At 43.3% G+C, this 17,164-nt stretch overlaps 1 protein-coding gene across 4 annotated transcripts in view; it reads left to right on the top strand.

Moving 5' to 3' along the window:
- Positions 1-17,164, top strand: part of INPP5B (inositol polyphosphate-5-phosphatase B) — a 73,479-nt gene that overhangs the window by 19,608 nt on the left and 36,707 nt on the right. For 2 of the 4 annotated variants that reach the window (XM_075264519.1, XM_075264516.1), the window contains one exon: positions 7,466-7,624. In XM_075264519.1, coding sequence (XP_075120620.1) covers positions 7,466-7,624 — 159 coding nt within the window. Of the gene's footprint in view, positions 1-7,465; positions 7,625-11,701; positions 11,891-12,282; positions 12,301-17,164 lie in introns of those variants that run through there. The other 2 variants (XM_075264518.1, XM_075264517.1) reach the window with 2 other exon arrangements.

A 17,164-nucleotide genomic window follows, 5' to 3' on the forward strand; every position in this document is an offset into this window, starting at 1 on the left:
GTTCTATACTGAAACCAGTGGAGAGAAAAGTCCTCTGTGCATGGAGTAAGGTATGCTAACGAAAAACAACTTAGCCCTTGTTCACATTTGCCTTTGTATTCCGTCCGTGGAGAGTCCGCATGGAGACCCCCCCCGAACGGAATACAAACGCAATTGCAAGCGCTGTGCTGTTAAAGTGCACGGACTCCATAGACTATATTGGGGTCCGTGTGCTTGCCGCGCACTGCCCGCACGAGTCATGCGGACATTATAGATTATGGGGTCCGTATGCTTTTACAGCACAGCGCTTGCAATTGCGTTTGTATTCTGTTCGGGGGGTTTCCATGCGGACTCTCCCCGGACGGAATACAAAATCAGATGTGAAGAGGGCATAAGGCTGAAGCCCCATGCGGTGGAAACACTGCACTGTGGTGTTTTACAGACCCTGCAAAGTGGATGAGAATCTAGTAAATCCCATTAAGGGTAAGTTCAGATGGAGTTTTTTTGCCCTGGAACCTGAGGCAGAGGCCACCTCAAGTTCTGGTCCAAAAAATGGGCAGCCACGACTGAATGCCGGTGCACCGCATCGGTATCCAGTCGCACGCTCCGCTCCGGATTAGTCAGGAGGAGGGAGCGTCTTCAGGCCGAATCGCGAGGCGAAACGACCTGAAGAATGAGCACCTTGCTTCTTTTTCCAGGGAGCTGGAACAAGCCTGCTCCCGGAAAAAAACACCTGAACGGCTCCCATTGATTTCAATAGGTGAATATGGCCTCAAAATCCTGACCAAAAAACACTGTGTGAACTTACCCTTACACATTGGAGAGAAATACTCTCTAAACTGTAAATTATACCTATGGATACTGTTTCTGTATATAGTTCTAATAGAAGCCGAAAGTCTGTAGAGTAAAACTCTGCAGACTCTCTGTGAAAAGAGCTGTGGGAAAAAACGCAATGCACTTGTGTTGCGATTTTTCCTTCAGCACTTTTTGCTGCGGTCTGCTATTTAGGGCCTTAGCCTTAGGCTGAGGCCCCATGTTGCAGAGTCCCAGCTTTTTTGTTGCAAATGTTGCTGTGTTTTTTTGTAGCCAAATCCAGTAGTGGAGTGAGCAGAAGGGAGAAGTATAAGAACTTCCTATATATATTGCATCCGTTGTGTAGCCATTCTTGGCTCAAAATGCTGCAGCAAAATCTGCAAAAAAAAAAATCTGAGGCCTTTGTTACTGCAACTGGTGACCTCAACCTAAAACTGATCATACTGGAGGAGAAAAGTAGATGTGGGCATCTAAAACACGTGGCTTGGCTCTTGTAGCCAGGGGGTTTGCCAACAAGAAACTTGGGCCAGGTTATTACTGTATATTTGGGGAGAAGGAGCTGAATTGAATTATGGACTTTGGTGAAGGACAGCCTAGCTACGGCTGTGTTCAGGAATAAGGTGTTTCAGCACTGTCATCCATCTTCTGCTAGCCAACAGGCATACACTTCTAGTGCTGAGGGCAAATATAGAAAGTACCTTGTGATTAATAAATGCAATGACAAGATCCATTAGAAAAAAAAACAAACTTAAATTACAGTAGAAATCTTTATATAGTTTTGCTAGGCACTTTAACTTGAGTATTGTTGACATAGTGTTATAGAAAAGGGTATAGATACTTTAAGCAGTTGTGGAGTTCTTGAGTAGTTGAGAGGTTAATAGTGGGATGACTATCTGCAGCACTGTTTCCTTTTATTTATCTTAGCAGAGACAGGAGGATACTGAACAGTCTCTAGAAACGCTGGCTCTGTATTGTCATGTACATGCTATCTTTGCTTTTACGCTGGCCTCTAAACACTGGGGCCTGTTGGATCTTTGACTTTTTTTTACAAAGCCAGGAAAGGTGTGAATTTACCTCAGTCGTTATTTTATACATCAGCGTTGCATATTTGGGTACAGCATGGGTACAAGTTGGAAATCCTCTCAAAGTGTTAAACCCCTGCCCGGTAAGTGTGGAATGCTGTTTATAGTCAGACATTTGGTTATACAATTCTGAATATGGATTCCTGCTCAGGGTTTAGAATAAAGGGGCACATGACTGCTAATGTAATATAGTTAAGACTTTCTTGTGTTATACTATCTGAGGGATGCTGCACTAAACATTGTTTTACGTTTTCTTATAAACCAAATGAAGGAAGGAGATGTTAAAAAAAACCATAGGAATACATGCAAAGGTAGAAATGACTGTACCCTTATTGGGACCAACTTTACATTATCGGATCAGAAAGCTGCCCTTTCCTTGAATGCGCATATGATGCTTTGTTTCCCTAGTGTACAAGTGCGTTGACTGCCAGGGTTCTGACACCAGTGTCCCTATGATCTTCTCATCTTGAGGCTGGAGATACACGCAATGGATAAGCTTCTATATTTCTTATTTTAAGCTATCCTTCATCCTCTATTCCTCAAAACCTGACCCCTCCATCTAGAAGTTATCCTGCACTCCCTGCACTTAGTATCTGTATACTCACAGATACTGGCTGGTGACGGCTCATACAGCTTCAGTTATATCACCTTATTTATTAAAAGATGGCTGGACCATTGTACCAAACAAGCCCTTGTACCTCTTGTGTCTCCCTATTTCCTCATAGATTGTAAGCCCTCACTCCTATTGTTTGATATGTTAATTTATTTGTCACATTGTAATGTAAACTACTGATTGTTCATGTGGAATATGTTGGTGCCATATAAATAAAGTAATTATATTAGGACGTGAAACACCAGAAAGCAGGAGTTTCTTTGTTGAGGAATCCCCACAGCTGGTAGAACTTGCAGCAATCATGACTGACTTCAGGTTTAAGGGTAAGGGTAAGTTCACACGGAGTTTTTTGGTTTGAACGCCATTTTGTTGTAGTTCGCTTTAGAACAGCATACTGAGCAGCCACTGGCAGCCATGCATGCCCAAGCCATCACATTGCCTCCACCGTGTTTGACAGATGATGTGGCATGTTTTGGATCATGAGCTACACCACACCTTCTCCATACTTTTCTATATTTTTTTCTGTCCATCACTCTGGTAGATGTTGATCTTAGTTTCATCTGTCCAAAGTGTTATGTCAGTCCAGGTAGCTGCAACGGGGCTAAGGAATAGCAGTAGGGAATCTCGCCCTGCACTACTCCCACTAGCTATCCCGGTCCCTGCCTCACGGGTGTAGGTCGGCTGTACTCAGGCTAAGCCTGACCCCGACAGCTCCTCTCTCACTGATACCGTAGGCCTAGAGGGAAGTGGGAGAAGGAATGCCCTATAAGACCTCTAGGGACTGGAGACTAAAGGGGGTCACCCCTAACGAACAAGTGAAGCTGCTACTGACAGGGACTGACAAGGGTGTGCGCTGACTAACAACACAAGCAGCACACAGGAAAAATGTGGGAAAGGATTCCCCCAAACCAATATGGGAAGGAACCATACACTAGGAAACAAACACAGGGAAACTGAGTAGAAATCAAAGGATTAGGCAATTCACTCACACAGTCAATTATACACAGAGGGAGGATTGGTGAACACAGAAGGGAAAACACACAAACCAACTCGTTCACCCAAACCTCCCAAAAATCAACCACGGAACTTCCTCTATCCCAGAACACCACCTACTCCTCCTGCTAAGGCTTAGCTCTGTAAAAGCGACACTCAGCACAGAACCATGGGAGGCATGGGTTTAAATACAGAGTAGAGACCACTCCTCCCAAGTGCAAATGGGAGGACAGACTAATCAACCAGGAGATAAAGCTGCCTACCAACAGTGTGCGCGTGCAAGTCAGAAGGTGTGCACCAATACTCACGACAGGACAACCCCGCAGCGCCAGGATGCCACCCCAGACACTGCGCAGCCAAAAACTCCCCAGGTAAGAAAAATAGAAAGTAAAGAACCTAAATACTCCTAACACAAAGAATGTTCTTCTTTAAATGTTTTTTAGCAAAGTCCAATCTAGCCTTTTGTATTCTTGAGGCTTATGAGTAGCTTGCACCGTGCACTGATCCCTCTGTATTTACTGTACTTTCGTGTAGTCTGTAGTTTGTACAGCGCAATTTTGGCTTTCTAGCAGTAAAAAACTGCACGTTGCATTTTACAGTACCAGCAAAGAGAATTATTTTCTAGCTAGTCCGTTCTATATATTACAGAAAAAAACACTGCAGAAAACTGCATTTTCAAAATTGCATGCAAGAACGCAATGAGAAACGATTAAGATATATATACTATGTATTACTGCTGTGATTTTTTCCAGTTGTATTTTGCTATGTCGGGCCTTAGCCTAAATCTGCAGCATGTTGATTCTATCTTGGGATTTTCACTGTGGATTTTAATTTTTGCAAGGCATAGATACAAGTCTGCAACAAAATGCACACTAAGTAAAATGGCAAAATCTGCAACTGATTTTTTTCTGCCATGTTATATCTATATTTAGTTGATTTATACAAATTGTGAAAACACTTATATAGAACAAAAACCTACTGTACACATAAATTCTGTGCCTGAGGCTATATCTGACATCTGACACTAAGGCAGGGTTCACACTGTGAATTCTGTTATGAAGGTGTCCGTTAAAAAAACAAAACAAAAAAAAACAAAACTGACATTATCATAACAGACATTAACGGACACTAACTGATGTTAATGCATCCAATTTTTTAACTGATCCATTTAATAGATCAATTTAAAAAATTGACACATTAGCATCAGTTAGTGTCAGTTAGGGTGGGTTCACACCTGCGCCCGGTCTCCGCTTTGTGGGTTTCCGTCTTCTGGGCGAGAAACTGGACAGAAAACGGAAACCCGGCAGTCAGTGTCCGCCCATTCGTCTTCTGGTCTCCGCAGTGAAACCATTTTTTTTAACCGGACACAAAGTCCTGCATGTCAGACTTTGTGTCCGGTTGAAAAAACAGTTTTGCTGCGGAGAGGCAGAAGACTCTCACGGGCGGACACTTTGCAAACCCATTCAAGTGAATGGGTTTGAAAACTGACTGCTGGTGTTCGTCTCCTGTCTATTTTCTTGGGCAGAAGACGGAAACCTGCAAAGCAGAGACCAGGCGCATGTGTGAACCCGCCCTTAGTGTCCATTTTTTTTGACTGTCCTTTTTTTTTTTTTGGGTTTGTTTCTCCTTTCTCAGCATGTGCAGAAAAAACGGACACAAAATAACGGACAATAATTGATGGCTATCAGTTACTGTCCGTTATAAATCCGTTGCCCATAGACTTCAATGTTAAAAAAATAACGGACACTTGACGTTCATTTTTTCTAACGGACAGAAAAGTCCTGCATGTAGGATTTTTTGTCCACTGGAAAAAAACAGACTTCTGACAGATTGGGTGTAAACGGACACAAGATAAAATTCCATTAAATGGAATGGAGATTTTAATGGATTTCTGATGATTCAACTAGTGTCTGTTGCTAAAATCTTGTAAAGGACAATAGCTAGGGACACTGCTGACGGTCACCAATGGGAGGGTGAACGCCCCCTAAACCACTAGCATCCTTCGCTATTGCGGTTGGAGGTCTGATGCAGAGCCCCACACAATGGGGTAGATTTATTAAGATTGGTGTTTCATGTGTCGGTCTTAATAGAGGACCTGACAGATGGAAGGCAGTCCCATGACTCCAGTCTTGCCCAAGAATGGATATCTATACCAGTGTGAGTTCTAATAAATATGCTGGGTCAAGGCATTTGTAACCCCCTCTCTGTTCTGTTCTGCTCTGCCAAGTTTTGCAAAGAGATCAAGGTGTAGAACAGAGGATGTGTTGAATCATTGGCACAAGAGAGGGCCTTTAATCACAAGTGCGAACTGGCATAGTGATGTCAATGAATTTCCCCAATGAACAGTTGCCACAAACAATTGCTAATGCTGCTTGCATCTCCTGCTCTTTGACAAGGCTTGGGCTAATGTGTAAGAAGTTCATACAGTTATAAGAATAACCAACCATTTAAGGTGTCTTCATGTGTACCAGAGTCATATGCCACAGAATCTGCCAGTAAACCTGCCTGCCTTGCATGCATATTTCAATGTGGATTTGTCATGCAATAGAGTAGGGTGAACTTCACATTTCACATCAATATATACATGTAAGGCTATATTACATCTGTGTTGGAGTTTCCATTTGGAGTCTGACTTTTTCATCCTGCAGTTTCAGTTTAAAAGAACAGAGACCCAACAGATCCTGTTATAGTTAAAGCGGTTGTACAGGATAAAGAGAAACTTCTATACTATTCTAAACACCCTCCCCCCGCCTACTTTCTAAATTACATAATTTATCAAAAATGAATAGTTACCCACATTTTCTGACTATCCAGTGATGATCCATTTATTCATTTCTGGAAACGGAAGGTCACTACTACTCCCCACTCTAAACCATCATACTTACCTCTTTTCCTTTCAGATTTCCTCCTGTGGGGAATGAATTCTCCTCCTTCTGTGATGTCTGCCCGCTTGTGCGCAAAGAGCCAGAGTCCCGACTTTGCGCTGTAGCCAACACTCCATCTCTATTGTGCAACCGTGGGAGCCTGAAGTAGCTGTCCACACCTGTGCAGTAGAGATGGAGTGAAGGTGAAGGCTACAGCACAGTGCCAGGACTGCTGCACAGGTGCTGGCAGAATCAAAGAGTAGGAGCTGTTCCCTGTAGAAGGAGGTTTGGAAAGGAAGAAGACAGGTAAGTATACTTGGGTAGGGCTGGTAGTGGATGGGATAACTAGGGAGAGAGAGGGAGGGGGAGGAATGAGAGGGAGATAGTGTGAGAGCCTACAACTACCATAGTGCATTGAATTAGCTAAGGCAGCAGGAAGCTCCACTATGTAAACAAATGCAGGAGATGCCAGGCGCTCCCAAAGAAACACAGAAATCAGTAAAGACACTGCTAACGGTATTTGGGTTCACTTATTAACCCATTAATAGCACTAACAGACCTTTATTCATTTATTTATTTTATAAAAAAAGAATTTTTTCCCATAAAACCCCTTTAATGGGGTCTGTATGTGACTGCTATTGCAGCAGTCCGCCTATCTGTTGTTGTGGTCCTCCAATAAACTATAACAACGAATGAGCCAACGCTGGTGTGAACCTTGTGTAAGACTTGCAGATTTTGTGGCAGATTTTCTACAGTGTAAAATTTTTATATATGTAAAGATACCCAGTTAGTGCAATCACTTATTCATAGATGGAGTATGGGTCCACCTTTGTCATTCCACTAGTGCTGTAAAACTTATTATGGGTATATTCACATTATACATTTTGTGATAATTCTCTCACAGCTATAGCAAATATGTAATATGCAAAAAGAGACATTAATATGGATTAAATATGTCTTTTTCCACATTTTTTCTGCAGTTTTTGTAACTGACAGGACTATAAATAAATATTGTAGCGCTATCAGTGGAAGATTTGGAAAACAGTACATTTTGCTTACTATGAAACTGGCAGTATGTTTGGTCGCTGACTAATGAATGGCACATTTGTTATCTTGGCTAGGAAGACTTCCTGGACTCCCATCCCCACAATTCTTGTGGCTGCGCAAGTATTGGCAGAGAAGCCTTCCAAACCTTCACAGCTTCTTCGTAAACAGTGTGACACAGACCGACGATCCTGAACAAAACAATGGATCCATAGATGTAGGAACATCTGAGAAAGGTATATTATAGCACACACATCAAATGGTAATTCCTTTACATGAAGATAAAAATGTTAGCAGTTGTCTGTATTAAGGTATGTCTTAAGGGATATTGTCTTGCCCAGTGTGAATCTAGAACTGAACTGTACTCCATGCATTGAGTTGGTATCATGCATGCCACTCTAATGAACAGGACCCGTGTGGCTTACTTGCTTGAAGTGTTACTGTTGCCTCGGCAACTGTTCTCCCCAGCTTGCAATTGCGTTTGTGCACTAAACTCATTGAACAATTACCTTACCAATATGGTTGACCAATGTGCAGTTGCATTTCTCCATGCCCTATATCATATTTGGCAGGGTAATATGCTTACATAAGTCCTTTATTGGATCATGCATAAGGCCATAATTCAGTGTGAACACTTAGGGCCCGTTCACACGGGCACAGAGGGGGCAGATTATGGCGCTGAATCCACGTCATAATCCGCCTCCTCACAATGGTGGTCTATGGAGACCGCAAGCTGCCCTTTCTTCAGGCGGCAGCAACCTCCGGAGTCGGCCCATTCATTTGAGCCTACTCCGGAGGGAGAATCCGCAACTGCCAGAAGCCGTGACATTCGTGGCAGGCCCTTCCGCCCCCCGTGTGAACAAGGCCTAAATGTAAATCTATATATTTCTGAAAGAAAATAAGTTGTAACATGGGCACCATTGTATATGCAATGCTTTATATCTACAAGCTCCTATATGCTTTGCCATACTGACTCTGTGCACACTGGCTGTCAGGTACATGAGGCCCTAATATCATAACATTTCCTTAATTATGAATCATTCAGCTCTTCTACATGGACACCATATAATGAATGCTTCCATATGATAATGTATATCAAGATATTATCTATGTGATGGAGCATGGCACACATTTTCTGTCAAAGAAATACTATTTTGTGTGTTTTATTGTGGTTCTTCTCATACTATAAAACTAACACAATAGTTAGCTTCCATAGTGACTGATTTGCATATTTTTGATTACATTGTCTCCAAGACTTAAAATAAAAAGCAAGCAAAAAGTTGTATGTAACCTTAAATTCTACCAATAAGAACTACAGTTCACCCTGCAAAAGCAAGCCTGAAACACCTTCGTAAGTCGGTAGGCCAAACCACCAAGTCCAACTCCTCAATTTGCTATAGCCTGACTTTTGACTCCTGCTCTGACTTATTCATAAATGGCTGACAGCCATGGTCAGTCTGGAGTGGTAATAGTCCTCTAACTCATTCACTTACCCTTTAACTCATAACCCCTTGCCATCACAGACATTTTTTGATTTTTGTTTTGTTCTGTTGACTCCCTGCCTTCCAAAACCCATAACTTCTTATTTCTCCATTCACATAGTCATATGAAGGCTTCATGTTTGCGGGACAAATTGTACTTGGTAATAGTACCATTTAATATTCCGTAAAATGTACAGGGAAACTGGAAAACAAATTCAGTTTTTATCCAACGGAATTGGAGAAAAACTTCAGCTAAAATGACATATCACCTGTATTCTATGAATTGGTGCTGGAATCAACTGTGCTTTAATCATTGTAGCAGCACTTATTTGTATTCCGTTCGGTTAGCGGTTTGCCAAGAAACCTCATGGACCCCATAGACTATAATGGGGTCTGTGTGGTTTCCGCATGAGACATCCAGAGAGAAAAGTGCTGCTTGCAGCCATACATTGTATAGCTCTGGTGCCAGAGGCTACAGATAATAGTTTGGAGTGCCGGGTGTAAGACCTAAAGACAGCTTAAAAAAAAAAGCCACAGATATCTGCCATGAGCTTTTTGCTGACCAAAAATAGGCTAAAATGTGTGGTTTTGGATATCTACAGCTTCTTGTATAAAACCAACTGAAAGTTAATTTTTGGGTACAGATGTGAAAGGGCTATGATTTTTATGTAAGCACAAAGATGAAGTATTTGGTGTGTCATAAAATAGTTGTAAGGCTGTTGACCTTTATGTGAAAGTCATATAACACAGCCATTCCAACGGTGGCGAGAGGCGGGCATGCAGAGGGCCATGCATTTCCATATTGAGGGCTCTTGGCGTTCCCACCGAGATCTCCTCTCGGATCCAGACCTTCCTTCCCTAGGTCCGTGGAGAGTCGTGCAGCTCTCCCACTTCCTCTCTTCACTTCCCAGCTCCGCAGATTTTGACAGAAGTCTCACGAGCTTCGAGAAGGCCTGCTCTGGCTCCGGTTTACTCTGGCATTCTCTCTCAGAGTTTTACTTGCTTTTGGTCTCCTCTCCTCCAGGTCACAGGCCCCCTTTCTTGTCTAAGTGGGAAACGGACTTGAATCTGTCCTTCACTGACTCACAGTGTACTAGAATTCTCGAGTTTGCTCACAAGAGTTCAGTGGCCTGCAAGTTCCAGGAAGCAGGTTATAAGATCTTGACCAGGTGGTACCTTGTTCCGTCTCAGTTGCATAGATTATTCCCATCTTCTTCTCCCCTTTATTGGCGCTGTGGCTCGGAGGAGGCAACACTCCTGCACGTTTTCTGGAGCTGTCCTGTCTTGAGGGGATTTTGGGACGGTGTCCATAATCTACTCGGTCAGATTTTTCAGGCCCCTATCCCTTGCATGCCAGCCTTCTTCCTGCTCCACCTCTCGGATTCCTCCTCTCAGGCCTATCATAGATCCTCCATGCGGCATATGGTCAATGCTGCCAGGGCCTGTATCCCGGCGCTCTAGAAATCGGTCCAGCCCCCTCCCTATGCCACTGGATTCGTAAAGTGGAGGATATTCAGACCATGGAGGACCTCATGGCATCCCTGTCTCTGGTGATCGGAGCTTACCTTCTCCTAACCCCCGCCCCCCCTCCCTTTTTTTTCCTTTCTCCTCTCTCTCTCCCTTCCCTGCCCTCCCCATTCCCCTCTTCCCGGTTCTTTTCTTCTTTCAAGGCCCAGGATCTCCCGGCTTCTTCCTTTCTCAATAGATACATGGTTTACCCTGCAGTGTCTTTACCTGTTTTGGTTTGTTCTATTTTTGGGCCCCCTTTGTGTGGGCTCTGTTTTGTTATCTGTTTTGTGTGTATTTATCTGTTTTCTCTGTTTTTTGTTATAAATAAAGAATTTATGAAAAAAATAAAAAGTCATAAAACACAGCGGCGTAGCTACCGGGGTACCAGCTGCCACAGGGCATGGGACATTAGGGTCCTGGCGACAGCTGCTACCTCTGCGGGTTTTTTTTAATAGGCCGTTACCGGCTGGAGTTACTGCAGCTGGTAATGGGCCCTATTTACTTACCGATCCCCCGAGGAGGCCCAGGAGATGTAAGGGAACATAAAAAACAGTGTTACTTATCTCTCCCGGCTTCGGGCAGGCTTTGGACTTACTTGTATGACATCCCTGACGTCACATGACCAGGGCCCGCGTCCCGAGTCATGTGACATCCTGGACGTCATTGAAGATGGCCGACACCACCGAGGAGTGCAGCGGAGCCAGGGATAGGTAAGTAACAGTGTTTTTTATGTTGATATCCCCCCTCGGTCTCCGATTATTATACTCTGGGGTCTGACTGAGTTTTAGTTAGTTAGGTAAGGCTAGTAGTCCGCGAACTAGCTAGGAAAACAGGGAGGGAGTGTGAGGGAGGAACTGAGTGAACAGCAATTCATCATGGCGGTTGTAGGATAGGAGAGCAGGAAGCTACCCATGTAAAAAAAATTCAGAGGATACCGGGAACTCTCAGAGAAACCCAGAAATCACTCAAAACACTGCTGAAGGTGTCTGGGTGCACTTATTAACCCATTAATAGCACTACCAGATTTTTTTTTTAATAATGATTTTTGGGCCAGAAGTGCTAGAGGTTGCTGACCCCTACTCTACATTGTTTAGGTAGAGGTCGAGCTGAGAGGGGGGTTATGATAAGGGGGGGGCACATACTGTATAGTTTACACCACCCTCTGTGTCTGTACACGTAGTACAAGCACAGGTAGAAGGTGGTGTATTCGCCAGGACTTGTGGAATGTTCCATGGGCAGCAGGGGGAGGCTGTGTCTAGTCAGTACCTACTATGTGATCAGTACGCGGCCGTCCTGCCCATTATCTAGCGGGCCGAGCTCTGCCTTAAAGGGTCAGGTGTAATTGGCTGGGACAGGGGTGGGAGGAGTCAGGCTGTGTGTTGGCGCGGATTGGGCGGTGGTGGGGTTGCTGTGGTAGCGATGGGTGACAGGCAGGGCTCACTGACAGAAAGGCAGGAAGAGTCGGGGAAATGTACGCACCCCGGGGGGAGCTCCGCGGCAGAGGAGAGGGGGGTAAGAATGTGTCTTGTGGCGCACGGCGTATAGGCTTAGTGCTGAGACGAGTTGTCCTGGTGGGCTGTGACGTGCTGCCACACTGGTATTCCGGCTATTCTTCGGTATATTCTGGAGACTGTGGCCAGAGGCGCATATCTTGTGGCGCGTATTTCTATATGAATGGTACTTGCTAGGTTTCCTGTCAGCAATGTGGATCACACTCCACCTGCATCACTTATATGGTGGACATGTGAGCTGTGACTACACGTGAGCTTACTTGGCTCTCCTCACATCCCACTATTACCTTCTTATGGCTGGCATTGTGTACTTAGAAGGCTGCCTGCTTGGCTAGTGACATGGTAAAGAGCCTAATCCTGTGGAAATGATGAAGACAAGTACAATTCTCACTTCAGCCTGGAGTCTGTTCAGTAGATTGTTTTCCTATAATATATGGCTGTTTACCTGTCTTACTTAATACTCCCCTTTACTTTGGGGTTTGATGATGTCATAGTTAAATTGCAATTTTCATGTAGCATCTATTTAACCCCTTCCTGTCGGAGGAATTTTTTATTTTCCGCTTTTGAAGTGTGCTTTTTAGTTATACCATATTGTGGAATGTCTATTGATTTGTGAAAAACAATGGTTCAGGACTTTTTGTTGTGTGTGTGTGTGTGTGTGGTTTTTTTTTTTTTGTTTTTTTTTCTGCCTACCTTTAGAAGTCTTCTCCATGCCGCCGTTTCGGTGATATTCCTGTTTTTCTGCAGTATGTAAATTGATTTTTCTCGCAGCACTGGGGGCGTCACTAATACTGATTGAAAAATCTCCAGCAAAAAGCCTCTGACTTTTCTGGACCACCTCTCATCTTCTTCCGCCGCTGGTCTTTAAAATCCTAAGGGAGCCTGCACACGGAGTTTACGCTCGCTCATTCTGAATGTAAAACTCGCTTTCAATTTGATACGCGCGTATCACATTGAAAGCAATAGGTAAAAAAGCCTCCCATTGATTTCAATGAGGAGCGCACATATGCCGGCACCCATTCAAGTCAATGGGATCTGTTTTTTTACGCTACTCACTCTGAGGCTCCATTCCCACGGAGTAACGTGCCGCACATTCAGACACGTATACACGTGTCAGAGTGTGAGCACTCAAAGCAGATCCCATTCACTTCAATGTGTGCTGGCTTACGGGCGCTACACACTGAAATCAATGGGAGGCTTTTTAACCCATTGATTTCAATGTATAGTGCGCATAAGCTGGCACACATTGAAGTGAATGGGATCTGTTTTGAGCACTCACACTCTGACACATGTATACATGTCTGAATGTGCGGCACGTTACTCCGTGGGAACGGAGCCTCAGAGTGAGCAGCGTTACTCCACGGGAACGGAGCCCGTACGAGTTTTACATTCAGAATGGGCGAGCATAAACACCGTGTGCAAGCTCCCTTAGATTACACTCATGTAAGCAGTCACAAGAAAATGGCTGCAGACATGCGCGTTCTAGCCCTCCACTGATGGCTCATGGCTATGGATGCAAAATGGCCATAATAAACCTGACAGTTTCCTCCATATTTTATTTTTTTTTTACAGTTTTATCCACGGTTGTGTGAATATAACCTTAGCCTATGGCCATTTTCACATGGTTAGTATTTGTATGCCAAACACTGAAGTGGACCCTACACAGAGAAGAAGTATAATGAAAAGATTTGCACCTATTTTGGTTCACAAATACTGGCCAAGTATTGACTGATTGACTGTGTAAAAGTGTTGTCAATGGTTTGCTTTAGGATTTTACCAAAGGATATAACGTGAAGAGATGCAAAATAAAGGCACAATGCTGAGTGATGTATGGTATAAAACTGTTAACAAGTCCGAAGTGTAGACAAAGGGAGATACTCTCATCTTAGATGGTTGTGCTCTGAAACAACAATATAGAAGCACAATTGGATGGGCCATCCTGTGGATGTGGAAGACCCTTGGACTCATAGAATGTCACTGAAAGAACCTGGATGTCAAGTTCTCATCAAATGTTTAAAGAAAAAAAAAGAGGACTATCCCCCAAAACAAAGTACACATCCACTTTATGCAAAATACTTACGGTATTCTAATCCAAGAATACAGCGATTTTTTTGGGGTGAACCCCTTCTTCAAGTCGATAATACTCAAATGACACATGTTTATAGAAACAAATGGTATTAAAGTTGTCCCACATGGTAGGAGGGATCACATAAACCAAAGGAGGCTAGTAGTCATTCTTAAAGGGATATTCCCATAACTCTTGTTCTGCAGTCTAAAGGCTCTGTACTTTCTTCTAGAGATGAGCGAGTACTGTTCGGATCAGCCGATCCGAACAGCACACTCCATAGAAATGAATGGATGCACCTGGTACTTCCGCTTTGATGGCGGCCGGCCACTTAACCCCCCGCGTGCCGGCTACATCCATTCATTTCTATGCGTGTGTGCTCTTTGGATCGGCTGATCCGAACAGTACTCTCTCATCTCTACTCTCTTTACTTCCTGGATTTCTCGCACATTGGTGGGCGGGGTTTCACTTGTTCTGCTATCTGCTATGATCCACAGTATGAGGTTGATGTGGAAACTGATGTAGCAGAGCTGGATTTGAGTCAGCTTGCATTACATACAGAGGTAACTCCTTATCTCATCCCTTATCAGCCAAGTTCAATTAAACCGGCTGATAAGTGGAAAAACTGAAGATAGACAGCACAGTAATCCGGAGCTCTCACCTCCTCCCTCCCCCCTGAGAGCAGGCAGCTAGTCACTTGACAAATGAGCAGATAATCCCAAGGGCCAGTGTCAACAATGAAGTGAATAAATTAAGATAGCGGCCAAACAAAGCAGTTTTGCTAAAGCAATGTATTTAGGATGTATTTATGTATATCCACATAAACTAGCAGTATAGATAGGATGATTGTTATGGGACAACCTCTTTAAATTCAAATTGCAGTTTATTGCTGGTAAGAAAAAACAAACAGTAAATAAATGCCTACTGTGGTAAAGCAGTGTTGCAAATCATATGGGATTTCCATGACCAGCGTAAACAAGGTGCTGAACTAGAAGACCCTTCATCTCAGGTGGATTGCACATGCACAGCCTGACTCAATAGAGACACAGAGTGGAGCTGGATGGTGCGTGCACAAGATGAGCAGATTTGCAAGTGTAATAAAAGGGGTTGTCCAGGCAGAAATGGACAACCCTTTTAAAGTTTGAATACGCTGGAGGCAGTGAAGCAGAAAAAAAAAAAAGCATACCTGTCCCTGTTGCTACGGTGTCCTCTCGGTTCACCTGTTCACGTGACCCCTGAGACCAATAAGCGGCTTCAGCACAACGCCAGAAGAAACCCGCTGGAGAAAATGAAGCATAGTATAGGCCATAATGCCTGTAAAATCATCATTATACCTTTAAAAAAAATCTTGTGTATTAATACGAGTGAGACTTCTCTGGCCATTTCAACACCTAGCACTTTTGGTGCTGCTCAGATCCATAACAGGTGCCATAAAGGCTGGTTCACCATTATTTAACAACGAGGATACCTGGCGATAATGCAAATGATCAGTCTTCTCTGATTATGTGCATCTAATACATAAATAAACCCCCTCACCCCTTCCTTCAGACAACATTGACAGAGCCATCTGGTACTTATGAGAACAACCAACATGTAGTAATGGTAGTGTGAACAGAGCCTTACAAAGATCGAAATTGAAAACAAGAAATCAGGACACGAGACATTTCCCAAAAATGTTATAAATAAAAACTACATCTTATGCCACAGATCTGTATATGGGAACATAAAAAGAGGTTATGGATGTCATAAAAAATAAGCTAACTGGACATTTTTCAAAGTTTTAGATTTTTGTAAAAGTGCTAAAGCATGACAAAAACTAATTAATTTGCTATCCCTGAAATGGTGCCAACTCAAAGAATATAAGAAATATGTCATTTTTATTGCACAGTGATGGCTGTAAAATCTGGGCAACACGGTGGCTCAGTGGTTAGCACTGCAGCCTTCAGCGCTGGAGTCTTGGGTTTGAATCCAACCAGGAACAACATCTGCAAGGAGTTTGTATGTTCTCCCTGTATTTGCATGGATTTCCTCCCATACTACAAAGACATACTGATAGGGAAAAAATGTACACTGTGATCCCTATATGGGGTTCACAATCTACATGTAAAAACAAAACTTCTAAGGGCCCCTTCACACAGAGTTTACGCTCCTTTCATTCAGATACGTATACACGAGCGCTTCAAAACATATCCCATTCACTGGCTTTACACGCGCTCCCATTGAAGTGAATGGGATGTGTTTTGAAGCGCTTGTGTATACGTGTCTGAATGAGCGGGGCGTAAGCTCCGTGTGAAGGGGCCCTAAATTTGCTATTTTTGCATCGTAGACAGTCCTAGTAATACTTTAATAATGACCTCTTATCATTATTATACTTGCATATTCATTTCTATTACTATGAACTTTGTACTCTATTGTAGGTAAAGATACTCCTCAAAAGTAAGAGAAAAAAAATGTACAAAGGGAACTTAGATTGTGGGACAGTAACTGACAATGTCTGCCAAGCGCTGCAGAGTATCATAACAAGAATGATATTCTCAGATGCCAAGATTTAAAAACTAGCTATAATAGAACCCTAGATATCATATGTTAAAAACACAGTCGGGAATTTCAACTGACACTGGGTTCATACCCGCGCCTAGGTTTTCGTTCTTCAGGTCTGCTTGGGGACCTGAAAAATGGAAACCCAATCCGCTTAAAATTAGTTACCTGCACAAACTCCGTAGACTATAATAGAATTCGCCAGGTTTCTGCTTGAAAAATGCAGAGAAAAGTCTTGCAGTTCGTACTACATATAAAATCACATTCCTGCTTGTGATTTTAAATAATGATATCTCAGATTGTGTTATAGCTAGTTCTTCAATCTCATATTTCTTATGATACCAAAACCATTTTTCTCGGTGGTATAAAACCAGAGATAGAGCCATTTGAAGTTACCATCTCCTTTTGGTTGGTGCTTCAGTTCTGCATATTTACAATATAAGGGCTCGTTCACACAGGGGAAGAGGGGGCGGATTATGGCGCTGCATCCACATCATAATCTGCCCCCTCACAATGGAGGTTTATGTAGACCACTAGCGCTAATTTTTCCATGAGCGGTATGTTGCCGCTCACAGAAAAAAGAATAGACATGCCCTTTCTTCAGGCAGATTCCGCTGCTAATTCAGCTGCAGCGTCTATCTCATAACACCACCCCCCAGACTAGGCCCATTC

This window comes from Leptodactylus fuscus, chromosome 2 (assembly GCF_031893055.1).
Source record: "Leptodactylus fuscus isolate aLepFus1 chromosome 2, aLepFus1.hap2, whole genome shotgun sequence".
NCBI classification, from domain to species: domain Eukaryota; kingdom Metazoa; phylum Chordata; class Amphibia; order Anura; family Leptodactylidae; genus Leptodactylus; species Leptodactylus fuscus.